Consider the following 27746-nt stretch of genomic DNA (forward strand, 5'->3'; position numbering starts at 1 on the left):
GGATGATATTTAGGTAACACAAATGGATGTCACGAGCATGATATTAACTATTGAGATCATGGGAAAAGATCATGGAGGAGGTTATGGAGGTGTGACAGTTATAACCATAATAATAAGAAGTAGTGGAAGTAACTTCTTTAAAGTTATAAACATGCATTACATAATATAATATTTCATAACATCAAACTAAATTTTCACTTTATTGGTGAAGATTTGAATTTTCACTTGTAAATTGTAATACCCTCTCAATTTTATTGTAGCATTGTGACAAAAGCGGCTCAAATTTTACTTTAATTAATTCATATGCAATAGGACTACTAGTACTTTTGAATTTTTTAACTTTATTAGAGTTGCTGGTTTCGGGATCAGTCCGAAGTCCAAACATTCGTCAGACATTACAATATCTAAGATATATATTATTTTATTATTTCGTGTCTGTGTTTGTATTCGATGCCGTTCTTTTGTTTCCTTTGAATTAAATAAATAACTCAATAGTCAAACTTCCATTTTAAGTATGACGTCGTCATTCTACTCTCTGTCTTCTTCTCACCTGCAATTTCTTCCCTTATCTCTTTCCCTCTCCACTCTTCCCTTTCGCTATTCTTCAATCCCAACCCAAAAACTCCATTTCTGCAGAAAAAAACTTGTCACACAAATGTCAAACCCGACCCTGAACCCGAACCCAAACTCCGATCGTTTAAAAGAACTGAAAGAATTCGACGAGTCAAAAATCGGAGTCAAAGGTCTGGTAGATAAGGGCCTTACTGCTATACCCAGTTTCTTCATCCACCCACTAGAACCACCAAACCCGGAACCCAAAACCCGACCCGGTTACAAACACTCCATTCCCGTCGTTGACTTCTCTGCCCCTCGGTCCACCCTCGTTGACCAAATTCACCAAGCTTCGACGACCCTCGGATTCTTCCAGATTATCAATCACTCAGTCCCCGTAGAAGCCATAAACAGAATTGTGGGGTCCATAAAAACATTCAACGAACATCCCGATAAAGTAAAAATGAAGTATTACAGTAGGGACATGTCACGTGGAGTAGGGTACTCCACGAACTTCGATTTGTACAACTCGAAAGCTGCCAGCTGGAGAGACACATTGCAGATGAGGTTGGAATAAGAAATCTATATTGTTTATCATTTTGGTATTTTCTGGTTTCTTTTTAGTTAATGTCTAAATGGATTTTGTAATAGTCAAAATTCATATGGAAAAACTTTTCTAGTCAGAGTAAGTTTTGCAATATTACAAATAAGGGTGCTAGTTTTCTTGTAATGAGATTATGAATGAATTATTTTTTGGGTTATCGTATGCTTCAGGTTGGGTCCCACACCACCGGATTGGGAGCATGTGCCGGAGGTGTGTAGGGATGCGGCAATTCAGTGGGATAAAGAAGTGGTGAAAATAGGGGAAGAGTTGATGGGTTTGTTGTGTGAAGGGTTAGGTGTGAAGGAGGATAGATTGAAGGAGTTATCTTGTTTGGATGCGAGGATTATGGCTGCTCATTATTATCCGTACTGTCCTCAGCCGGAGTTAACGAAAGGGTTGACGCCGCATACAGATCCTGGTGTGTTGACGGTGTTGGTGCAAAATGAGGTGACTGGCTTGCAAGTTAAGTTTGGAGACGATTGGGTGGATTTGGAGCCCATTCCGGGGGCGATTATTATTAATATTGGTGATATCCTTCAGGTATGCTCTACGCTAGCTCGTAACTAGACTTGTGTAATTTGCATGCTTGGAGGCCTCTTATGGGTTAATGTAGTATGTTTTTAGCCTTAGTGGAATATATATTTGTTTTATAACCGAGAAATTAGTTGCTTCAAAACTCGTGGACCTGCCCTCAACCATTCTTCACATAAATACGAGACTTGGTTCACAGCCGTTTCAAACTATCATGTCTTGTGGCTACCTCACATTTCTTGTTGTACTACCATAACCATTGAACCACAACCCTGGAATGAGTTTAATACAATCTACTGAACCACATTTTATGTTTAGTGTAATAGTTGAGAGATGAAATCTTATCTCTGAACTTATAGACGTCATTAGTGATCGGAGATACATTGATGGAAAAATGCAAAGTTGTAGGACTTTATGTTTGGCGTCAATTAGGGACAAAGTTAGATTAACTCCTAAACTTAAGGGACATTTAGTTCAAAACCTCCTACTAGGTGGTTAGTGAAATATTTGAGGAATGAATTTAGTCAAGGCTGTGAACTATTTTTTGAAAAGGAAGTCAAGGCCGTGAACATACGGGATGAATTTGATCATTTTCTCATGTAGTCACGTTAAAGTCAAAGATGCCTACTATTGGACCAGGATTAATCCAAAAAACCCAAACTCGGAGACTTATATCAGTTCAGATTGAAGATTTTAGGCCAAAGTTAAGAGCAATTTCTAAATTTAAGAGACCATTTAAGTTAGAAATGTGTCCAAGGTCTATACTGTTTACTTTATCATATGGGTTTGTTAAATTCATTTATTTATTAAAAAAAGGAAGATGGTATGTTCAATTCATTTATGTTTATGCATGATTGATGCTTATCTTTCTGTTGGTGGTTGGTTTCTGATTATAAACTATATGGATGCATGAAAAAATGTTAGAGGGTGAAGTGGTGACCAATGAATGTTTTGGATAGTTGATGAACTCTTTTATGTAGCTACTTGCCTATGAGAAGTCCAACTCTTTTGGATAGCTTTTGCTTTTTCTGACATAAGCATTTGGTTACAAAGGAAAAGAGAAGCTTGTTCAAAGGGGATGAATGTCCTGATTTTATATGTCACTTATTTTTAAACATTAAATGTTTGAACTTGGAATATTTCACACCACTTAACTGTAACTTGTAAGGTGGAATGATTCTCTAACTGCTCCAACTGTTATTAGTTAGCTTCAGTGAATGCATTTGCATGTTGCTCCTGGAAGTAACAAATTTCAACTTTTGGATGCTAAAGTATTAAACTTGTTTTAGCATTAGAAACTGTGATAAGTTTAACAATTGTTCATTTTATGGCTCAAATTTTTATGTTAAGACACCAATATGTGGATTTGAGAGCATCCTTGTGCCTTTTGCTATATGTTAGTGACGAACTGATCTTATATTTTACTAGTTCAAGGAGATGTTAAAATGCCTATACAAAGGTGTCATACTAGACCAATACAAATCATTTGCATTTGTTTCTTGACTGTTCTTTTGCTAAGGAACTATAACATGGATGCTTTAGTATCTTTGAGGAACATTTAGTTATCCCCATATACTGATTGGCTTTAGTCATGCGCCTAACATAATGATATTATTTTAACAGCTTTGCCAAGAATAGTAGAACCAGTAGCTGAAATATGGTGCATTAGGTACTTAATCATTGTAGTGGCAAATGATTCAAAGGCCGATACTTTGTGAGATGAGTTTAGGATGGAGTACTTCTTCTCATCGAGAAAATTTCGTTTCTTATAGAAGAAAGCTTATCATCTTTCATTTTTTTTATTCTGACTCTTGTGGTAAAGCACGGCCACATGTCTCCAAGTTTGATTTCCAAGATTAGCATGCTTGTAGGGTTCACGAGAGTAAAAATTTCAAATTCCATTGCTATTGATCCAGCATTTTAATTTCAATTGCTGAATGTTGACATGGCATGGTGGCTGGATAGGAAGTTCATTTTTACTCATAAAAATAGAAAGTTCATTCGCTAGTGAACTTGCTCTTTTTTGAATGTTTTGGTATGATGTTCACAATTGCTTTAGAATTTTATTGGTCAACCGTTATTTTGCCTCGTGGTTGGAGACATGTTCAATATCTAGGAAACTTATTTCCATAATTTGCATTCTCATTTTATGCTTCCGCCAAAAGACAAGCTCTTTTGATTACGTAAGTACATTCTGACGCACCTTTATCTTGCTGGCGTGCCCACACTAACTCGCCCCATGATATCATTTTGGAAATCATGATTTTCAGTAAGAAGTTTGGAAAGATGGTGCTGTTGCATATTTGTTTCTGATGAAGCTCATAGACTTTGATTCTTAATATTGCAACCAAATAGTTTTCATTCTATAGACATATCTTTTCATTCTCCCTTGAGCCCCATCTCCTATGTACCCTTTCCTTGTTGCCTCCCAAACACAGCCTTCTCGTTTTTTCCACCTATTCAACCTAAAATACCTCTTCAATACTTTTTTATCTCCACAATGTTAACAGCCATTCTTGTTTCTTCCGCGCAAACGAAAATTTCAGACTTTCATAGTTATTCCATTTAAGATATGCTTATCAAAACATAAACATGCAATTGTTTTGGATACAACCTTCACATCAGAGATCAATAGTAGATCGAGATTCATTACTTTGGATACAAGCTCCACACTTTCAATGGATAGTTCTTCTACAGATCTGGTTCCTATTCTATCTGAATATAGCTAAAATGTTAACAATAAAAAAAAAAATATAGCTCACATGTTAAGATCTTCTTTTGCTACTTCCGTTCATCCATGGATTTTGCATATGAATTTTTCCCTATCTCTCCTGGCTTCTCTGCATATTGCTCACACAAAAAGGAAAAAAACATATTCTAGATGTCTCAAATTGAAATTTTTAGATTTCTAAAATTCTTCTTCAATTGACATTTCTAGTACCGGAATATTTTTTTTTTTTACTATTGTAGATATTTTTACTTTTAAATTACAGATACGAAGTTCATAGATGTAATATATGTAGAAAATTAGTAGATAAATTGTTTAAGAATACCCCTATATGAAGAATATAAAAGCATATTTAAAGAGATTCACATGCAATAGAGAGTCTTGGATTATGCTTAAAATGATTTCTCTTCATAATTGATTCAACATTTGCTTGGGTGTTGTTTGAGCGTTAGTTTTGATTGCAACCTCCTGCTTGCAAATTTGAGTCTTGTATCAAAAGTTAGGTGAAACTATTGTTTGAATCTCCATGTACTTGCATGTTTGAATTCAAAAGGTAAATATAGAATAAGATTAATAGATGAGTTAAAAATACAAAGACCATTAACAAAAATTAATTAACTTGACATATAAATATAAATAGAATAGTTAGGGTTTTTGTGGGGTATCTTGGTCTGTAAAAGGTCCTACACATTGAATACTCTATTTCATTGAAGCTTTTTGAAGAGATTCCTTCACTTTTCTAACTTGTTTTTTTTTTAATGTTTTTGTCTTCTAGTTGTAATGAGTAACTAATTTTAATAGTAAGGTTGTTGACCCAATGATGAGTGTCATGTTAATAAGTGTTTACCATATATATATATGTATATATATAATGGGTTGCTAATTTTTATTCATTCTTTTATTTATTTATAGTTAGTGGTTGCAAATATTAACTCATGCAATTTTAACTTTTTCTTCACGTGGTAGAGTGAATTAGGGTTTGGTACAAATGGTTAGTTAGAACTCAAGGCTTTAAACTTTATTTAATAGAATCACTTAAGAATAAGAAGATGCTACTCGACATAAATTGATCATTTTTTGTCTCTTTTGCATTTGAAAAAATCATAAAGAGGAAATTCTACGTAACTATTGGAAAATATTAGATAGTCACTTAAGGAACATTTGCATATCAAAGAACTTTCTTTTAGAAATATATCATATTAACACCTATAGCATTATATTCCATTAAAATGACACATCATTGGTTTCTTAATCAAATAGTTAAATCTTTTAACAAAATAACGTTTCTTCATAAATTATCAATATCAAATTCGTTTCAAATTAACGGGGTATAATTACGACCATAATCTAGTGTCACACTAGTAAAGCAATGTTTTCACGCCACTTCCTGTGTGATTCGATTATTTTTTTTGGTTCTTTGGTTGTTACAGATCTATTCTTTTGTTCTTTTTTGATATTATTGTCTGAGTCAAGGGTCTCTCGAAAACAGTCTCTCTACCCTTCCAGGGGTAGGGGTAACGTCTGCGTACACTCTACCCTCCCCAGACCCCACTTGTGGGATTTTACTGGCTTGTGTTGTGTGTTGTGTTCCTGTGTGATTCAACCCTAACCTAGTTGGGTTATTGTATTTGGCGTCGATCGTTTTACGCTATTTATAAAGGTGTAATTTGAGCATATTAAATTTTGGCGCCGCTGCCGGGGATTATAGTTTTGAAATTATTAATTAATCTGCACTATACTTTAAGTCATTTCTATTCTATCACTCTTTGTTTGCTTTGTCTTGTGAAATCAGGAGGAATCATGGGTGAACGTGAGGATGTGAATGTGTTTGCGAATATTGATGAAATTATTGATGATGCAAATGCTATTGTCCCTCCAAGAGTTGATATGACTACTTTTACGGTGGATCACAAATCTTTATGTGACGCTAAAGGCTGAGGGATTCTTCCGGAATTCAGCCGATGATGAACCTTATAACATTTCAAAAATTTCGTGGGTGTTTATGCATTGCACAAGTAAAATCATGTGTTGGATGATGCATTGAGGTCGAGAGTTTTCAAATACTCTCTTGCGGGAGAAGCTAGAATATGGCTAAACAAACTACCTCCACACACCATCCATACCTGAACCGAGCTAGTGCATGTTTTCCTAGCGAAGTGGTTTCCACCGAGCAAGAAGTCCGAGCTCTGAGATCAAATTTTCTTCTTTAAGCAACTTTAGGGGGGAGAACTTCATGAAGCTTAGGTGAGATTCAAGCAGTACTTGGTAAGATTGCAGAATCATGATTTTCCGGAGAACGTCTTGTTGGAGAAATTCTATATGGGTTTAGATCCTTTGAATCAATGCTAACAATGCGGCCAACAAGTTTTTTATGGTGTTTGGAGATAGTTTGTTCAACCATATTCTAGCCTCTCCGGTTAGAGAGTATTTGAAAACCGTCAACCTCAATGCATCATCTGACAAATGCTTTTGCTTGTACAATGCACAAACACCCATGAAATTTTTGAGATGTTGCTATGGGTCATCATTGATAGAATTTTGGAAGAATCCTTCAGCCTTTAACATCACATAAAGATTGTGATCCACCTTGAAAGCAGTCACATCAACTCTCGGTGGGACAATGACATTTGTATCATCAATATTCGCAAATACATTGACATTCTTAGGTTCTCCCATGATTCCTAATTTTACAAGACAAAGCAAACAAAGCGTGATGGAATAGAAAAGACTTAAAGTAAAATGCACATTAATTAATAATTTCAAAACAATAATCTCCGGTAACGGTGCCAAAATTTGATACGCTCAAATTACACCTATATAAATGACATAAAGTGATCGATGTCAAATAGAATAGCTCAATTAGGTTAGGGTCGAATTCCACGGGAATAGGTGTGAAAACATTATTTTACTAGCGTGACACTAGATTATGGCCGTAACTATGTCCCTTAATTTGGAAAGAGTTTGATATTGATAATCTATGAAGAAACGCTATTTTGTTAAAAGATTTAACTATTTAGATTAAGAAAACTAAGGATGTGTCCCTTTTAATGAAATGTAATGCTATAAGTGTTAATATGATATATTTCTAATTGGAAGTTCTTTGATATGCAAATAGTCCTTAAGTGACTACCAAATATTTTTCAATAGTTAGGTAGAATTTTTCTCTTTTATGATTTTCCAAATGCAAAAGAGTTACAAATAAGAATGACCAATTATGCCAATTAAAATCTTCTTATTCCCAAGTGATTCTATTAAACAAGGTTTAAAGCCTTGAGTTCTAACTATTCATTTCTACCAAACTTTAGCTCACATTCCAAGTGAAAATGGCATGAGTTAGTGTTTGCAACTACTAATGAAACCAGAGAGAATGAATAGACATCAACAATCCATTATATATACATATTTAATGTTAAACATCCATTAACGTGACACCCATCATTGGGTCCACAATCTTAGTATTAAAGTTAGCTACTCATTACAACTAGAAGACAAAAACAAAGCATTAAAGAAGACATTAAAAACTTACAAGGAAGAAAAGTGACGGAATCTCTTCAAAAAGTTTCAAAAAAATGGAATATTCAATGCTATTAAGTGTAGGACCTTTTTCAAATCAAGGTACCCCACAAAACCCCTAACTATTCTATTTATAATGGACAAAACTGTGACAAAAATGACCTTCATGTGTCACTCTGCGATCGCGGATGTGATTCGCAGTCTGCACATTTGTCATGTGGCTGCAGAACTGATCTTCAGCTTTTCAGAATGGTCATCGGACAACGAGTATGCGACCCGCATATTGATTCTGCAGTCCGCACAATGGATCGCAAAACTTATTGCCTTTGATAACTATAGATCCTTGTTGCATTATGCGATGGATCTACCACCCGCACATAAGTTATGCAGTCCACAGAATGGACCGCATATTTGACTCTTGAACTTCAGATTTGCTGGATGCTTTTGCGTTTGAAGTGCAACCCGCATTTTCATTTTGCGATCGCATTATTGACCGCATGTCTGACTTCTTCCGAGGTTTTGACATTTCCTGCATGTTCTTGGCTCTATAAGTATGATTTCCTACGGAACAACATAAGAAACAACCTAAAATGCTTTAAAAAAGAAACTAAAGTCCATGAAAATGGTATTGAAAGTGCCGTATTTCTACTACACATCACCAAGCAACCACATCTATATTTTGAAAGTGTCGTATTTCTACTACACATCACCAAGCAACCACATCTATATTCTAACCTTTTATCACTTTCTTTCTTGATACGGGGAAAGCTTATCAGATTGTCCTTCACAAGAACAAAGAAATATCACCTACTCATTTCATTGTTTCTGTTATAAATTTTTGCTCCTTTATTGCAGTTCGCTTAGATGGGTTAATGAAAAAGCCATTTGTTGTTATAGCTTTAGTTACTGTGAAGCAAATTGTTAGAACTATTTGTATCAAGCAAAAATGGAGATTACAAACTTCAAAGCGAGTAGAAGGTCATGATAAAGACAAGGCCAGTTCAACTATTGGTCATTTTCTAGGTAGTTAGATTAGATTATGGGTTCAATTAAGAAAAAAGGGCATGGGAGATTGAAGCAAAAAATTGAGCAAAGAAAGAAAAGGAAATCACATAATGCATCAAAAGTTAAAGCATGACTATCACATGAGCAATAATCCTTGAGTATCATGGTATTGACTATCAGCACAGAATCATCTTTAATGTGACAAATGTGACATGAGTCTATGGGATTAACTTTTGAGGTTTAACTCGATCTATCAAGTTCCATATTTTTGCTATTGATCTTTGTACTATTATTTCATCTATTTATTTTAAACTCTATTTTCCTTCTAAAATTCAAACATGCAATTGCATTGAGATTCAAACAATAATTTCACCCAACCTTTGATGCAAGACTCAAGTTTGCAGTAGGAGGTTGCTATTAAAATCGAGGCTCATGCAATACCGAAGTAAACGTTGACATCAATTGTGAAGAGAAAGCGGTTTGAAGCATGCCCATCTCTTTTGATATGCTTTTGCATTTTTCTTGTGGGGGAACTCTATACCTCTAATTAGTGAAAATATGGTACAGCAGGTGTATTTTAGTACTAGAAGTGTCAAGTAAAGAAATTTCAATTTGAGACATAAGACATTTGCTTTTGTGTGAGCATATAAAAAGAAGCGACGAGAGAGGGGAAAGATTCGTATCTGAAATCCATGAACAAATGGAAGTAGCAGGAGAAGATCTTAACAATTGAGTTATCTTTACATTAAACAAGAGCAAAATCTGTAAAAGAACTTTCCACTCAAGTAATGAATCTCGATCTACTACTGGTTTTCAATGTGAACGTTGTATCCAAAGAAATTGCATGCATGTTTACGTTTTGATAAGTATGTATATCTTGAATGGAATAATTATGAAAGACTGAAAATTTTGTTTATGTGGGAGAACCAAGAGTGACTCTTAACATTATAGAGAAAAAAGTATTGAAGAGTTGTTTTAGGTGAATGAAACGAGAAGGCTCTGTTGAACAGTTGTTTTAGATGGAAGAAAGCAAAAGGCCTTTTACATTAATGCATTGAAGGAAGAAGTGCAAGAATGTTTTAGGTGTAAGAAACGAGAATGTTTTTAATGCACTGAAGTGTGTTTCGTTTTCTTCAAGCCATTTTCATTTCGTTTTCTTTCATTTTTTTGTTCATTTAATCATGTCAACTGGCTCACATTCCAGTACAAACTCATTTTTCTTCTTTGTTTATTTAAACTAACTCAAGTTTCAGTAGATGGACCCACCAAACCAATTGTCAAAAGCTGAAGGTGCTCTCACACCCCTTTTGTTGATTGTGACTCTGGTCAAAATAAAACTTCTCTTCCTTGTTGCCTCCAAACTGAGGAAAATGTTGTCGTCTTCATTTTCTGATAATCTTGAGGTATAGAGTTTTGCATCAGTGATAGAAAGGTATCTATCTTCCTATGAGAAAGGTACTGAGTAGCTTCATCTTTTGGTTTTATGATTAGTTAGATTCGCCTTTTGTTATACTTGTTTCTTCGTGATCGTTAATGATGAGTTGATTGTTGAATACGACAATATCCCACATCGGTTGGGAAGTAAACTTGGTGGGAATTTTTTCTTATAAAAGGAGGCCTAATGTTTAGGATTTATACACACCTCTCATTTGCCTTCTTATCTTCTTAAGGCATTTGTATCTTCTCTCTTTAGTATTATTTCACTTGTATTTTTGGAGTGGAATAAAATATTGGTTGTGTCCGAGGAGTAGGCAAAATTAGCCGAACCTCGTAAATTCTGGTGTTCCTTTTATTGTTGCTTTATTGTCTTATTTATTATTTGGTGGCTGTCATAATTTTTGGTATAGTAGTTGTGACTTATTCACACTATATATATTTGGCTTCCGCAACAATTGGTATCAGAGCCAAGGTACTGTCTAAGTATGCTTTGTGGTTGCAGCATAGTCTGATCTTCCACATCAGAAAAGATTTATCTTGGTAACTGAGTCAAGGTTCTGTCTGAGTATGCTCTGTGGTTGCAGCTTAGTCTGACCTTCCACACCAGAAAGGAAATAATCTTGATTTGTGTCGTCAGCTATTAAATAATATTTGTGTCAAAGATGGAAGACAATAAACAAGAAGAATCTACATCAAGTGTCAACAATACGTCATCATTGGCATCTTCGCTTATGACAAGAATTGTGTCAAATGCGAAATTTGCGGTAGAAATATTTGACGGGTTCGAACATTTTGGGATGTGGCAAGACGAGGTTCTAGATGTCCTTTTTCAACAAGGGCTAGATCTGGCCACTGAAGAAAAGAAATCAGATGTTATTGGAGAAGAAGATTGGAAGATTCTCAACAGTGTTGCTTGCGGTACCATTCGATCCTACCTTGCTAGAGAGCAGAAATATCCATACACAAAGGAAACTTCTGCAAGTAAATTATGGAAAGCACTGGAGGATAAATTTTTGAAGAAAAACAGTCAAAATAAATTGTACATGAAGAAGAGACTGTTTCACTTCACCTATGTTCCTGGTACCACGATGAATGAACATATCACCAGTTTCAATAAGTTGGTCACAGATTTGCAAAATATGGATACAACTTATGATGATGGTGACTTGACCTTGACGTTGTTGGCGTCACTTCCTGATGAGTACAAGCACCTTGAAACTACTCTACTCCATGGAAATGACGAAGTTTCTCTCAGAGAAGTTTGTTCGGCTTTGTACAACTATGAACAAAGAAAGCGAGAAAAACAGAAAGGCGGAGAAGGAGAAACACTATTTGTGAGGGGTCGTCCTCAAAATCAAACGAGGACAAAGAAGGGAAGATCCAAGTCAAGATCCAGACCCAGCAAAGATGAATGTGCCTTTTGTCGAGAAAAAGGGCACTGGAAGAAAGAGTGTCCGAAGTTGAAGAATAAGGCCAAACATAACAATGGAAAGGCCATTATGGATTCAAATGTAGCTGATTGTGATGATTCAGACTTCTCATTAGTTACAACAGAGTCATCAACATCATCAGACATATGGTTGATGGACTCGGCTTGTAGCTATCATATGTGTCCCAACAGGGACTGGTTCATGGATTTTCAAGAAGGAAAATATGGAGTCATCCACACAACGGACAACAGCCCTCTTACCTCATATGGAATTGGTTCAATACGATTAAGGAACCATGATGAAATGATCAGAACATTAATAGATGTTCGATATGTACCGGACTTGAATAAGAATCTCATCTCTGTGGGAGCCCTAGAATCAAAAGGGCTCAAAATCATTGCAGAAAATGGAGTGATGAGAGTATGCTCCGGTGCACTAGTGGTAATGAAGGCTAATCGGAAGAACAATAATATGTGCCGCTATCGTGGCAGTACAGTTATTGGGACAACGACAGTGACATCCAGTGACGACAAAGAGGCAGAAGCAACCAAGCTATGGCACATGCGCTTGGGACATGCTCGAGGAAAATCCTTGAAAACTTTATCAGATCAAGGATTGTTAAAATGAGTAAAGGCTTGCAACTTAGAGTTTTGTGAGCATTGTGTCAAAGGGAAACAGACAAGGGTTAAATTTGGTACAGCTATCCATAATACTAAAGGCATTTTGGATTATGTACACTCTGATGTTTGGGGTCCTTCCAAAACACCTTCATTGGGTGGGAAACACTATTTTGTAACCTTTGTTGATGATTTTTCCCGAAGAGTATGGGTGTATACAATGAAGAGCAAAGATGAAGTGTTGGGAATTTTTCTCAAATGGAAGACGATGGTGGAGAATCAAACAGGCAAGAGGATCAAGTGTATTCGCACAGACAATGGAGGTGAATACAAAAATGATCATTTCAATAAGGTCTGTGAAAATGATGGCATCGTCCGACACTTCACTGTCAGACATACACCACAACAGAATGGAGTGGCAGAACGTATGAACCGGACCTTGCTGGAGAAGGTACGGTGTATGTTGTCCAATGCTGGCTTGGGCAAAGAATTTTGGGCTGAGGCAGTTACATATGCATGTCACCTCATTAATCGCTTACCATCTGCTGCTGTTGATGGCAAGACACCATTTGAAAAATGGTACGGAAAGCCTGCTGTAGATTATGACTCTTTGCACGTGTTTGGCTCAACTGTATATTATCATGTGACAGAGTCAAAATTGGATCCAAGGGCAAAGAAGACTATTTTATGGGAATTACTTCTGGAGTCAAAGGATATCGCTTATGGTGTCCTATGACAAAGAAAGTAATATTCAGCAGGGATGTTACCTTTGATGAATCTGCTATGGTAAATAAGGTAACAGAAGATACCAAACAAAATGAAGGTGCTTCTAGGCAGGTGGAGTTTGAGGGAAAATTTATTTTTCTTACACAAGAAGCAGAGGAGGAAACAAATGAAGTTACCCTCTGGAAGGAGAGCCAGTAGAGGAGATTCCAACTCAGGAACCTCAACAACAACTTGAATCAATAGCAACCAGCAGACCAAAAAGAACAATAATGAAACCTGTTCGTCTCATAGAGACGGTTGCTTGTGCAACCTCAATTGTAGCTGATGATGTTCCTACCACTTATAAAGACGCAGTCCAAAGTTCAGAAGAAGATAAGTGGAGGATTGCCATGAATGATGAAATACAGTCCCTTCATCAGAATCATACATGGAGATTGGCTAATCTCCCGAAGGGAAAGAAAGCAATTGGGTGCAAATGGGTATTTGCAAAGAAGGAAGGATTTCCTAACCAAGTAGATATTCGCTACAAAGCAAGATTGGTGGCCAAAGGATATGCTCAAAAGGAGGGAATTGATTACAATGAAGTGTTTTCTCCAGTTGTAAAACATTCCTCCATTAGAATTATGTTGGCTTTGGTAGCACAATTGAATTTGGAACTAGTTCAGATGGATGTAAAAACTGTGTTTTTACATGGAAACTTGGAGGAGGAAATCTACATGACTCAGCCAGAAGGATTCAAAGTTGCTGGAAAAGAAAATATAGTGTGCAAACTTGAAAAATCGTTGTACGGATTGAAACAATCTTCTAGACAATGGTACAAGCGATTTGACGAGTTTATGTTGCGGCAAGGGTACAAGAGGAGCAAATACGATCATTGTGTGTATTTGCGCAAGCTTAAAGATGGTTCCTTTGTATATCTTCTCTTATATGTTGATGATATGTTGATAGCTTCCAAGAATTCGGAAGAAATTGATAAGTTGAAGATTCAATTGAAGAAGGAGTTTGAGATGAAGGATCTGGGTGAGGCAAAGAAAATTCTTGGCATGGAGATAATAAGAGATAGACGTTCAAAGAAACTCTGTTTATCTCAGAAAGAATATTTGAAAAGAGTACTACAACGTTTTGGCATAGATGAAAAGACTAAGCCAGTTAGTACTCCACTTGCTCCCCATTTTAAGCTAAGTACTACTATGTCGCCAAATGATGAAGCTGAACAGGAGTATATGTCAAGGGTACCATATGCAAATGTTGTTGGTAGCTTGATGTATGCAATGGTCTGTACGAGACCTGACATTTCACAAGCTGTTGGAGTTATTAGCAGATATATGCATAATCCAGGAAAGGAGCATTGGCAAGCTGTGAAGTGGATTCTACGGTATATTCACAATACTGTAGATGTTGGGTTAGTTTTTGAGCAGGAAGACAATCAGTCTGTAGTTGGATATTGTGACTCAGATTTTGCGGGTGATCTGGACAAACGAAGATCAACTATTGGTTATGTGTTTACTTTAGCAAAGCCACCAGTTAGTTGGAAGTCTACTTTACAGTCAACAGTTGCTTTGTCTACAACAGAGGCAGAATATATGTCTATTACAGAAGCTGTGAAGGAAGCAATTTGGCTTCAGGGATTGCTAAAGAAGCTTGGTGTTGAACAAAAAAGTATTACAATCTTTTGTGATAGTCAAAGTGCTATTAAATTGGCGAAGAACCAAGTTTATCATGCAAGGACGAAGCACATTGATGTTCGGTATCATTTCGTACGAGAAATTATAGAAGAAGGTGGAGTCACAGTGAAGAAAATTCATACTACGGAGAATCCTGCTGATATGCTGACAAAAGTCGTGACTGCGGTCAAGTTTCAACATTGTTTGGATTTGATCAACATTGTTGAACACTGTAGATTGAAGATGAAGATACAACCAAAATTTGTTACTGAGAGAGAATTGAAGATGTGGAATTTTGCCAAGGTGGAGATTTGTTGAATATGATAATATCCCACATCGGTTGGGAAGTAAACTTGGTGGGAATTTTTTCTTATAAAAGGAGGCCTAATGTTTAGGATTTATACATGCTTGTTCTTTCTCCTTGGATCGTTAAAGAATCCTGTCGCTCTGATACCAATTGTTAGCGGAAACGTAAAAGAAAGAACACAAGATTTAACGTGGTTCGGATCAAAATAATCCTACGTCCACCAGAGAACAATTGCCCTTTTTAATATTAACAAAGGAAGGGGAGATTTCCCAATTACACTTAAGAGAATTTCTCTCTTAACTCTCTACTCACTACAATGTATTGTATTATTTTGGGATGATTTCTACAAGTGAAGGAGTGCATCTATTTATAGAGGTAAAGACCTCCTCTTGATGTCATTGGTGACATCAAACTACCTCCTCTTGATGTCATGGGTGACATCAAAGGAGGAAGCTTCCTCCTAGCATCCACACCAACTCTTTCCACCAACTCTTCCAATTGGCATGCCATTGTTGACTAAACATAAACCAACATTTTCAGCATGCCATTGTTGACTAAACATAAACCAACATTTTCAATCTCCACCTTGGTTTGCGTTTCGAGCGTGTGAACAACTCTGGCCAAAACTTCTAAGCTTACTGGGCAACCCCGTTGTAAGAAACAAGAAGAATCAAACCATTGTTGAACATACCACCTCCACCTAGCAACTGTTCTCTTCGGAGTTGCATCAGTTGATGCACACCCCCGCCAAGTCCTTGCAGTGTGCAAACTTAGCGAGCGGGACTATCTTGGTCAACATGTCTGCAGCATTATCGTCTGTGATAACCTTCACGACCTTGATAGTTCCCTCATCAATAACATCTCGAATAAAATGAAATCTGACATCAATGTGTTTAGTGCGCTCATGAAATCTCTGATTTTTCATTAGATGAATAGCACTCTGACTATCACATCTAAGAGTTGATTCCAGCTGAACCAAACTCAATTCCGCTACTAAACTTTTCAACCAGATAGCTTCCTTTACCGCCTCCGCTGCTGCCATGTATTCTGCTTCTGTCGTAGACAAAGCGACAATCGACTGCAAAGTCGACTTCCAACTGACGGCACTGCCAACGAGGGTAAAGATGTGTCCAGTTGTGGACCTTCTTCTGTCAAGATCTCCTGCATAGTCAGAATCCACATAACCGAGAATTGAAATACCTGTACCACTTTTTCGAAAGTTAAGACCAACACTAGAAGCTCCTTTGAGATATCTCAATATCCACTTGACAGCTTCTCAATGCCTCTTTCCTGGGTTGGACATGTATCTACTTACCACACTTACAGATTGAGCAATATCTGGACGTGTGCATACCATAGCATACATAATACTACCAACTGCACTGGCATAAGGAATCTTTGACATATGCTCCACCTCATCCTCAGACTGAGGCATTTGTGACTCTGAAAGTTTAAAATGAGGAGCTAATGGTGTACTTACAGGCTTGCACGTTTGCATATTGAATCTCTCGAGAACCCTTTCAATATACCTCTTCTGAGAAAGATGTACAACATCGTCTTCTCTTGAAATCTCCATACCAAGGATTTTCTTTGCAGCTCCTAAATCCTTCATGTCAAATTCCTTACTCAATAGTTTCTTCAAAGCATTTATCTCTGTAATGTTGTTAGCAGCAATAAGCATATCATCAACATACAACAGTAAATAAATCATTGAGTTACCAGACATCTTCTTGTGATACACACAACTATCAAATGCACTCCTTGAGAATTCATGTGTAGTCATGAATGCATCAAATCTCTTGTACCACTGTCTAGGGGATTGCTTCAAACCATACAAAGACTTCTTTAGTTGGCATACGTGATCTTCTTTTCCCTCAGCTAGGAAACCTTCAGGTTGATCCATATAGATTGTCTCTTCTAGATCACCGTGTAAGAAAGCAGTTTTGACATCAAGCTGTTGAAGCTCCAAGTCAAATTGTGCAACCAATGCTAGTAGCACGCGAATTGAGCTATGCTTCACGACCGGAGAGAAAATCTCATTGTAGTCAATTCCCTCCTTTTGGCTGAAACCTTTTGCAACCAATCTCGCCTTGAACCTAGCATCTTCCACTTCAGGAATTCCCTCTTTCTTTCGGTAGACCCACTTGCATCCAACTGTCCTCTTCCCCTTTTGTCTTTTCACTAAGACCCATGTCTGATTCTTGTGAAGAGACTCCATCTCTTCAGTCATGGCTAACCGCCATTGTGCGGCATCCTTGCAAGAAGTTGCTTCAATATACGAGGAGGGCTCCAGATCTTTAATCTCTTCTTGTGCAGCTACGAACGCATATGCAATCAAGTTTGCTTGATTTATAAGGCGTTCCGGTTCTCGTGTCTGCCTCTTCTCCCTCCCCTTCGCAATTGTGTATGGTTCATTGACAGCAAGTTCTTCAACGCCTACATCTTCTGACTCATCTTTAACCTGAGTCTCTTGATCCTTTTCCTTGGCAAGCTCCACCGGAAGCTCCACCTGCTCGTTGTTCTTGTTTCCTGAAAACTCCACGGAAACTTTACGGGGATCAAGTATAGAGGATTCATCGAAGGTGACATCTCTACTAACTATAAATTTGAGTAAAGACAAACACCAAAGTTTGTACCCTTTTACTCCATCCACATACCCTACGAATATGGCCTTCTTAGCCCTTGGTTCAAGCTTTCCTTCATTAACGTGATAATAAGCTGGACACCCAAATACTCGTAAGTATGAATAGTTAGAGGGTTCACCTGACCATACCTCATTCGGAGTCTTAAAGTCAATTGCCGATGCTGGAGATCGATTGACAATATGAGCAGCAGTGTGAACTGCTTCAGCCCAAAATACTTTGGACATTTTGGCTTGTAGGAGCATACAACGAGCCTTTTCAAGAAGAGTTCTGTTCATTCTCTCGGCAACTCCATTCTACTGTGGGGTATGCCTGACAGTCCTATGTCTTGAGATCCCATGAACCTTGCAGAATTCATTAAACTCTTCATTGCAAAACTCCAAGCCATTGTCTGTGCGAAGATACTTGATTTTCCGCTCCATTTGATTTTCAATCAAAATCTTCCACTCTTTAAATGCTTCAAAAGCGTCACTTTTTGCCTTCAAAAAATACACCCAAACCTTTCGTGAGAAATCATCAATAAAAATGAGAAGATACCTCTTTCCGCCCTTCGATGGAAGTTTAGAAGGACCCCATAAATCTGAATGGATGTAGTCTAGCACTCCTCTTGTCTTGTGTTTGCCAGTGCTGAAGCTGACCTTCTTCTGCTTCCCTAGAAGCAGTGCTCACAGAAGTCAAGCGTGCTGATCTTCTCACCTTCCAAAAGTTTACGATTGCTCAACATCTCCAGTCCACGTGCGCTCATATAACCTAGTCTCATGTGCCATAGTCTTGCCTTGTCATCATTAGATAACTGCACTGTAGATGCATTTGCAGAGCCAACAATGGTGCTTCCGGCCAATGTGTAAAGGTCGTTCTCCAGCTTGCCTTTCAGCATGACTAAAGAACCTTTAGTCACCTTCATAGTTCCTGCTTCGCTCATGTACCTGTAGCCTTGTTCATCCAGAGTACCCAAGGAGATCAAATTCTTCTTCAGATCAGGAACATGACGGACTTGTGTAATAGTCCTCACGATTCCATCATGGCAGCGAACCCGAACTGAGCCAATGCCAACTATTGCACAAGTTGCATTATTGCCCATTACTACGGTTCCTCCACTTTTCTCGTAGCTGCTAAACCAGTCTTTTCGGAACGTCATATGCAGAGTACAAGCAGAGTCTAACACCCATTTGTTTTCATAACTACTATTATTATTACACGATGTTGTTAGTACATAATCATTATCAAAATTATGTACCTGTTCAACTGTAGATGCACTCGCCTTTTCCTTGGACTTTGACATTGGGCAATCTCGTTCAAAGTGCCCCTTCTTGCCACAACCCCAACACTCTGTATTCTTCTTGTTCACACGAGACTTTGATTTGTGCTTTGATTTGGTCTTTCCCTGTTGGCTAGTCCGGCCTCTTACAAAGAGGCCACTTGCCTGGTCATCTCTATCTCCTTCAATGTGCCTCCGCACATCACTAGAGTTAAGTGCCTGCCGCACTTGCTCAAGCTTGATAGGCTCCTTGCTATACATCATTGAATTCTCAATATCACGATATCCTGAAGTCAATGAAAATAGCAAAGCAGCGTCTCCTCCTCCCTTTTAATTCCTGCAATCTGTAAGTCCATGACAAGTTTATTAAACGCATCTAAATGATCTTGTAACGAAGTACCTGACCCCATCTTAAATGTGTGAAGACGCTGTTGTAACAACATTCTTGTTGTCACTGATCGGTCTTGGTATAACCCTTCTAACTTTTCCCACAACTGTTTGGCCGTCTCTTCGGTACCCGTACTCACTTCACAAAGCACGTTAGGTGCAAGGGATAGTTGGATTGCACTCAATGCATCCCCTTCAATCTTCTCCTTGTCGGGAGCTGATATATTCGTAGGATACTTTCCGTCAATAGCATGGATTGAACCTTCCCTCCGCAGTAACGCCATCATCTGGATCTTCCAGATATTGAAGTTGTTGCGTCCATTGAATCTATCAATTTCAAACTTCATGGAACTCATATTTGCTTGTTCTTTCTCCTTGTATCGTTAAAGAATCCTGTCGCTCCGATACCAATTGTTAGCGGAAACGTAAAAGAAAGAACACAAGATTTAACGTGGTTCGGATCAAAATAATCCCACGTCCACCAGAGAACAATTGCCCTTTTTAATATTAACAAAGGAAGGGGAGATTTCCCAATTACACTTAAGAGAATTTCTCTCTTAACTCTCTACTCACTACAATGTATTGTATTATTTTGGGATGATTTCTACAAGTGAAGGAGTGCATCTATTTATAGAGGTAAAGACCTCCTCTTGATGTCATGGGTGACATCAAAGGAGAAAGCTTCCTCCTAGCATCCACACCAACTCTTTCCACCAACTCTTCCAATTGGCATGCCATTGTTGACTAAACATAAACCAACATTTTCAGCATGCCATTGTTGACTAAACATAAACCAACATTTTCAAGTATTATTTCACTTGTATTTTTGGAGTGGAATAAAATATTTGTTGTGTCCGAGGAATAGGCAAAATTAACCGAACCTCGTAAATTCTGGTGTTCCTTTTATTGTTGCTTTATTGTCTTATTTAGTATTTGGTGGCTGTCATAATTTTTGGTATAGTAGTTGTGACTTATTCACACTATATACATTTGCCTTCCGCAACATTGATGACCAACAAGGTTGGGAGCAACATGCCAAATAGTCGGGCTAGAAAGTTGGAACCTGGTTTATTAGTACAATTAGGGGTCGTTTGGTTTGAAGACAAGTTATGCTGAGATTAGTTATGATGAAATTAGTGTACTGGGATTAGTTATGTTGAGATTAGTTATGCTGGTATTATTTTTTATTGATTGTTTTATATGTTGTATTAATCCTGGGATTGTCAATTCTACTGCATTATCCTGCGATAACTTATCGTGAGTTTATTGTTCCACCCTCTGGCAGGTATAAGTTATTCCGGTACCATTTTTAATTCTGGGATAACCAATCCCAGGATTAGTAACAAAGAAAGGGATAAGGCAGTCGTACATTTTTATCCCAAAATTATTTTTGCTTATCCATAATACCAAATGGTAGACTCAACTTAGACCAAAATGGTCTGTCAAGAACAACTCTTTGTATGCTACTTTTTGCTTTTGCTAATGCTGTTTCCCTAAACATAGTTTGGTTCAATGCTCATCTTTTTGTGCTTCTCGCATTTCCTTAAAACGATATGTTTCATGATTAATCGATTCCGCTACTGCAGATAATATCGAATGACGAATACAAAAGTGTGGAGCACAGAGTTCTGGCTAACCCTTTTCAAGAACCACGCGTATCAGTTGCTGTCTTCTTTAACCCAAGCCAAAGAGAGAACTCATTTGGACCTCTACCTGAACTAATATCAGATGAAAAACCAGCAGTTTATCGGGAATTCGTGTTCATGGACTATATGAGAAGATTCTTTTCAAAGGAGTTGGATGGGAAGACTTTGACAAATTACTACAGGGTTTCAAATCAAATATAAGAACATCTTTGGACAGGCAGCATTCTTTTGTATCAAAATATGTAGCTTGTGTAAATGATACTGTTCTTGTACATGTATTATGGAATAAGATTACTGTCAAGTGGAATATTTCATCGATATATTAGGAAAATGCATATATGCACAAAGAGCCGAATACAAATGAATTTGCTTGTTTCACTTTTGATGCATCTCTTGAGCCATTTTGGCATTGTACAGCTATGCGCCTATGCCCGGGTTTGATTGGACGATACACAGAGATATTATCGAATATTCAAAGACTGCTAAGTTCAGAAATAGAAGTGAAGGCTCTGATACATTGCTTGCTACGCTTGTTTAAAGTTTGACATAATTCATTTTCTTCTGGTTTAGGAAAATGTTTGGCTTGAGGAAAGATATTAAACTTAATAACGTAGATTGCTGAGATATAAAGATATATTAATGCATTTGTTTTTGGATAATTAAAAATGGAAGGAAAGAAATAATTCATTGTCTTTAACATGAATAAAACTCAAAACATATTTCCATATAGGACTTGTCTTGAAGAGGGGAAAAAAAGAGCAAAGGACTTCTCCTCGCTATCGTCTATCGCAGGGAACAAAATAAAAAATAGCAAAGATTTACATGAAATTTAGTCAATTTTCATGTAAAGATAAAATTTGAACAAAATTACCCTCAAAATTCGAAAATATTCTAGCATAATATGCTGGAATTTCATAATGTGCTGGAGTTCCAATATAATATGCTGGAAGTTTACACGTAGGAGCTCCATAATCTCGCATATTATGCTGGAACTTTCCGTGTTTCAGCAAAACAGTGGCAATTTTTCAATGACTTTGCAAACGCTGGCTATTTTTCGATTACCAGTCCGAAAACTGATTAGCCCGTGCTATTTTTACTCAATTGAAGGGTAGCTTAAAAGCATTTTTTTTGCTAGCTATCTTTTTGGGACAGTTGTTTAGTAAATAATCCTCTTTTTATTTATATTGCAATTTATGGATTTTTTAGACAACGGTTTAATGTTTTGTCTATAAAGTTGAGAATACATGAGTAAACATTAGAATCGAATCTAATATTGTTTGGAAGAATAATTTTTCAAGGGCAATATTTGCACAACTATTAAAAATAGGTACATGATTTAAATAGTAATCTAAAAAGGAACATTTGTGTAAATCAGCCGCTTAAAAGTTCAATGTTTAAGCTTGGGCAGACACCAACCCACCACTATAAAAGGTTTAGTTTTCTTCTATAGAGATAAGAGTTGGTTTTGTGATCTAATGCTAATCTACTAAATAATTTTTAGAATGTTCAAATATAAACTCACACTTCTTGTTTGACTCATAAGTTTTAAGATGTAAAGTCTAATATAGTAATAGTACTAAAAAACAATTTAATTGACGGTTAAATAGCTAATTTGAATCATAGAAATATGTAAAATTTGAGCATTTATACGAATTTGAATTCTCTAAAGTTATAAAAGTTACAAAGTACTAGCCGATTTCAACTTATTTGTTAAGCGTTTCACTTCGAGATATTACTAACTGTCTGAATTACTCTGTTTTTATACTACTATCATATTTTTAAGAATTTAGATTCTTCAAAATACCTAAATGCAATTTTGACATGATGTTTTATCTGTAAAATTAATTTTTCAACAGAACTTTACTATTTTTTCGTTATGGTTAATATGATATGCAAGTCAAATTAACATTTTAACGTTCATTATACTCAGTAGAATAAAAAATTTCATATTATAATTTTATTAGTAGAATGATTTTTAGGATGTTCTAGAACAAAAAAAATATCTTACAAAACATGACACATGTCATATCTAGGAAAGAATAATGAGTTTGGCATACCATCAATCACTTAACACCAAAAATGAAGAAAAGAAAAAGTATTACAAAAGGGAAAAAATCAAATAAATGCAACATCTCTATTCCTAATTGTTGGTACATCAACATCACAGATTTTTCTTTTCCAATGTAGATGGAAAAAACTTGAATTGCAGATCTACCAACCAATTTTCCAATTATAGCTTCTTTTCGTTTACTTGCTTATTAAAACTGCTTTCAATTAATTAATTTTCATTATTATCAACGTGCCATTTTCCCCTTTTCATTGCACCTTTCTTGATTATGACTAATTGAATGACGTATTTCATACTCGTGCATCAAGTTAAATATATACAGAAATTGATGAAAAGCATTTTACATGCTTAAGAATTTGTTTCATATTTTTAACCCCTGTGAATATTTTTATCTGTCACGACAAATTATTGGGTTTATAAAATGAAGAAGAATAAATGATAACTGTTGACAAGGGACCCACCTGGGTTCAATGGTTCGGCTTGGTCGGTTATTTTATAAAATTTGTACCATTTTAAATTTTCGGTTATTTCATTTTGCATAACCAAAATTGGACATTTCAAAATCGTCCCAATCATCTCGGTTTCTCTTCGTTATTGGTCCGGTTCAGTTAATATTTCGGTATTTTCTTTAAAATGTCATGCAAGAGTCGCTAGTTAAATTTAGAATGCAGTAATGTGTATTTGCATAGGACTTTGGCGAAACTCTCTAGATATTTTTACTCTTTTAAAAGTGATGATCAAATGAACATGAAAGATATCTAGAATAGAGATTCATCCCACTATTCTATTACAACGCAAAACAAATTAAACAAAGACAAGAGAAATATAAATCATACGAGTGGAAAGATACTAATCGAGTTGGGACTAAAGAATAGAGCTTATTAAAAGATTAGTACCCAACAAGAGAAATTTAAATTATACGAGAGGAAAGATGTCTTGTGGATTGCTACTGAAAATCACTGGAATACCTAATGGCTTGTTACTCAAGATATTAGAACTAATTTAGTTTCGATATAAGTAGTACAATAGGTTTGGAAGTTAGGACCTTGGATATTAATTAGTTGTCATTTGTAGCAGTTTCCATAATCACAGGTAGGGGTATACAAAGGAAACCGAAAAACCGTACCAACCCGATAATCCGAGTCAAACCAAGAAAAAAAACCCGACTATGATTTGGTTTGGTGTTGGAAAAAAAAATCCGACCATAACTGGTTTGGTTTGGTTTGGTTTTAACTAAAGAAAGTCAAACCGAAACCAAACCAACCTGACATTACATATATAGAAATTTTAGATATATTTAATATATAAATATACTTATTGTGATGTAATTTATAAATATTTCTTAAAAAATTTCATAATTTTATCTTTTAAGGTATTATTTCAAGTGTTGGACTTAGAACTTTTGAATGTTCCAATAAGTTTTATAGCCATTAATATTAGTAAATTAAATAATACTAACAAAAGCCCAAACCAAAATCAAATCAATACTAATGCTAACAAAAGACATTCAATTCAATACTAAGAACGGGAATGTATTGAATATCTATTTTTTGTTTTGCAATAATTTAGATAAAAATGTATAAACTATTTTTATTTTGTTCTTTAGCGTTTAGTCATGTAATTAATACCCTCTTATTAGTCTACTTATTTTAGCATGACTTAGTACTTTTAGATTATGTTTATTTTTATTATGACTTTTTAATTAGCAATATTTATATTACATAATTTTATTGTCTTTATTGTTGAATAGTTTAGGATAATGCCATGACACATATCATATTTTGTATTATTTTCTTGGAAAAATACTTTATATAGTTGTATCTTACTAGGATTAAAAAAATATTTTGAGCATAAGTTATATGTTTTGTTCTACGAAGATTTTACCGGAAAAAAAATCCGAAAAAAACCCGTATAACCCGAGAAAAATCGAGATTGAAAAACCTGAGTTTTGTTGGTTTGGTTTGGTCTTTAGATTTAATAACCTGTCACAATTGGTTTGGTTTGATAATAATAAAATCCGAACCAACCCGACCTATGTACATCCCTAATCCCAGGACCCAAGAAAAAGAGCTTCTTTGTTAGTTTTAAATTTAGTATATAAAATATATCTTTCATATATAGAATTACTCGGCACAGTTTAATATTTTTTCGGTTTGATTTTTCAAAATTAAAAACCTACCCTATTATTCGGTACCGTTATAAGTTTATATAAAATCATACGATTTTATTAAAATAAACCTCACAACCGATTCAGTACGGTTCGATACAATCAGTTTAATCGATTTTTAAAGATCTATTGACACCCCTAGACCTACCTCAAAGCCAAATTATAGCCTGCTTGGTCAAGTTTTTTTTTTCTTCAATTTTAAAGTGTTTGGACAAGTTTTTAGAAGGAAAAAAGTGTTTTTGAGTAGAAGCAGAAGTAATTATTGAGAAGAAGAAAAAAATAGCTTCTCCCAAAAAATACGTTTTTGAAAAGTACTTTCGAGCGAAATACATTTAGAAGCACTTTTTAAAGTTTGGCCAAACACAAAAGTGCTTTTTAAATTAATTAGTGAAACGCAAATTGCTTATCATCAAAATTACTTTTTTTTTAGAAAAATACTTTTTAAAATAAGCAGATTTTAGAAGCTTGGTTAAATTTGATATTACTGTGATGTCTTGCTACATGTATTTTTCTTGTTTTCTAAAGAAAATCGAGTGACTGTGATTTCATCGATAAATAGAATTAACTTTATATGTTAATTTTATTTCCTCCAACTCGACTAAATTTGTAAGAAGATTATTTGTACATTCACTGATGTCTTCCATCTATATATATAGTACCGCGCGAATAAGTTAGATTATGCAACCAACATATGGTATTTAATTTTGGCTAGTTAGATTGTTAAAAATGGTGTTTTATCGATTGTCAAAATTCACTTTCTAATCATATTACCAAGATCTACAGTAATAATTGTCTTGAATTAGACGATATCAATAACTCAATTATTATTATTATAAAGGAAAAAAGAATAAAAGACAGGCAAAAAATAAAAATACAACTTTGTCCTTTCCTATCAAAAGACTCAAACCCTATCAATAGTGTAAATTCTTTTCGCCCTTTATCCCTTCCCCTCTCCCAATATTATTTAAAAAAATTATGCGCGCATGCTGGCCTGAAACATTATAATTTTAAAAAATAAATATTTTATACAAGATGAAAATGTATTGAAGTCTAGTAATTGCAACTCTGTCCAGTGCTTTCTAATCGGATTAAAGACTTTTTCTGTTCTGCTTTTTCTCTCTACTTTTTCTCTCTGTGCTATTTACAAAGCTTGCCTTCCTCATAAAATTTACAAAAGTATAAAAGACAAAAAGAACTCCATATGATAAATAATAAAATTGATGAATTTTTATGTATTTACGTATTTATTTATTTCACCTTATAAATGTTTACCTTGAAAATAATAATTATAATTAGATTTGATTTTGTGGTTCTAAAAATACGTGATTTATTTTTATGCTAGTTATTAGACAGTGGATGCTAAGTATGAGCTAGAAAAGTAAGCTAAGAGTAAGAGGATAGTGTGCTATGCAAACCGAATGGCCGTGGAACGGGGCCTCGAGCTGGCCTAAGCTGGGCCTCAAGGTCGAGCTAATGAGCTTGACTGGAGGGTGATCGATGAAGGACTAACAGTCCTAAGGGCCTCAATGATGGCTCTTTATGATTAATAATGAGTAATAAATGAAGAACAATCAATGAAATACAATAAATGTAAGCAATAAATCAAAGGAAAGACAATGGAGAATGTTTAGGTTTGCACTACCCCCAGGTCGAGCGTTGGGAACCTTGGGGTCAAACCTCGAGCTATGCTTCGAGGCTTCTAAAGATAGGCTGCGAAATGCCATATTGATCATAAAATCAGACTCTCCGATTTTAGCCGTATACAGATAGTCCCCGTGTTTCTTAGAGTGAAATGATAAGAAACAATCTTGAATTCTCACCTCTTCAATACTTACGTTATGACGTCAGCCCATCAGAGCATTAAATGCCATGACTCAAAAGGTTGCGCAGAGGTCGATGTCAAATCGATTATCGAAAAGCCCACGAACCGATATTGACTCGACTCTTCTGCTTCTCAAACGCTGCCCAAACGACTTCTATAAATACTTCAATTCATTTGTCATTCATACTTTTACAATATCTTCAAGTCTTTAGAACTAAGTTCACAACTTTCTGCATCCATCTTCTTTCTGTGCTTAATTCTTCATCCTCTTTCTTTGAAATTAAGCTGTAATCATGGCAAAAACTTCAAAAACGCTACTTCAGAAAGAGGGCACCGTTTAGGATGGATCAGTCAGCTAGACTATGTTTTTCCTTATAGCGAGTGTGCTTGGCATGATTTGGCCAAGACGCGGTGGCAGGCTAAGAACCACGGTAAGTACTTCTTGTTGTCGTTGCCAAATTCCTTACATGTATTCTTTGTGGCGGTAAGTTTAACGTATCATGCCTGTGTAGGCCTCGGGGATGGCGTGTTGATGAGATCGCCTCCTCCTGGTAAAGAACAGACCTCGAAACCCGATAAGGGTAAAAAGAGGAAGAATGATGCGTCGGCCGAGTCTCTAGAATTAAAGAAACCCAAGGTTCG

At 36.0% G+C, this 27746-nt stretch overlaps 1 protein-coding gene across 1 annotated transcript; it reads left to right on the forward strand.

Annotated features, from left to right (window-relative positions):
• Window positions 1-448: 448 nt before the first annotated feature.
• Window positions 449-21394, forward strand: LOC107821666 (1-aminocyclopropane-1-carboxylate oxidase homolog 4). Its single transcript, XM_075233382.1, has 3 exons — window positions 449-1119; window positions 1327-1696; window positions 20988-21394. Exons 1-3 carry the CDS (start codon window positions 515-517, stop codon window positions 21246-21248), a joined length of 1236 nt encoding a protein of 411 aa, XP_075089483.1. The 5' UTR covers window positions 449-514; the 3' UTR covers window positions 21249-21394.
• The last annotated feature ends 6352 nt before the right edge of the window (window positions 21395-27746 follow it).

The sequence above is a fragment of the Nicotiana tabacum genome, chromosome 16, assembly GCF_000715075.1.
Source record: "Nicotiana tabacum cultivar K326 chromosome 16, ASM71507v2, whole genome shotgun sequence".
Lineage (NCBI taxonomy): Eukaryota > Viridiplantae > Streptophyta > Magnoliopsida > Solanales > Solanaceae > Nicotiana > Nicotiana tabacum.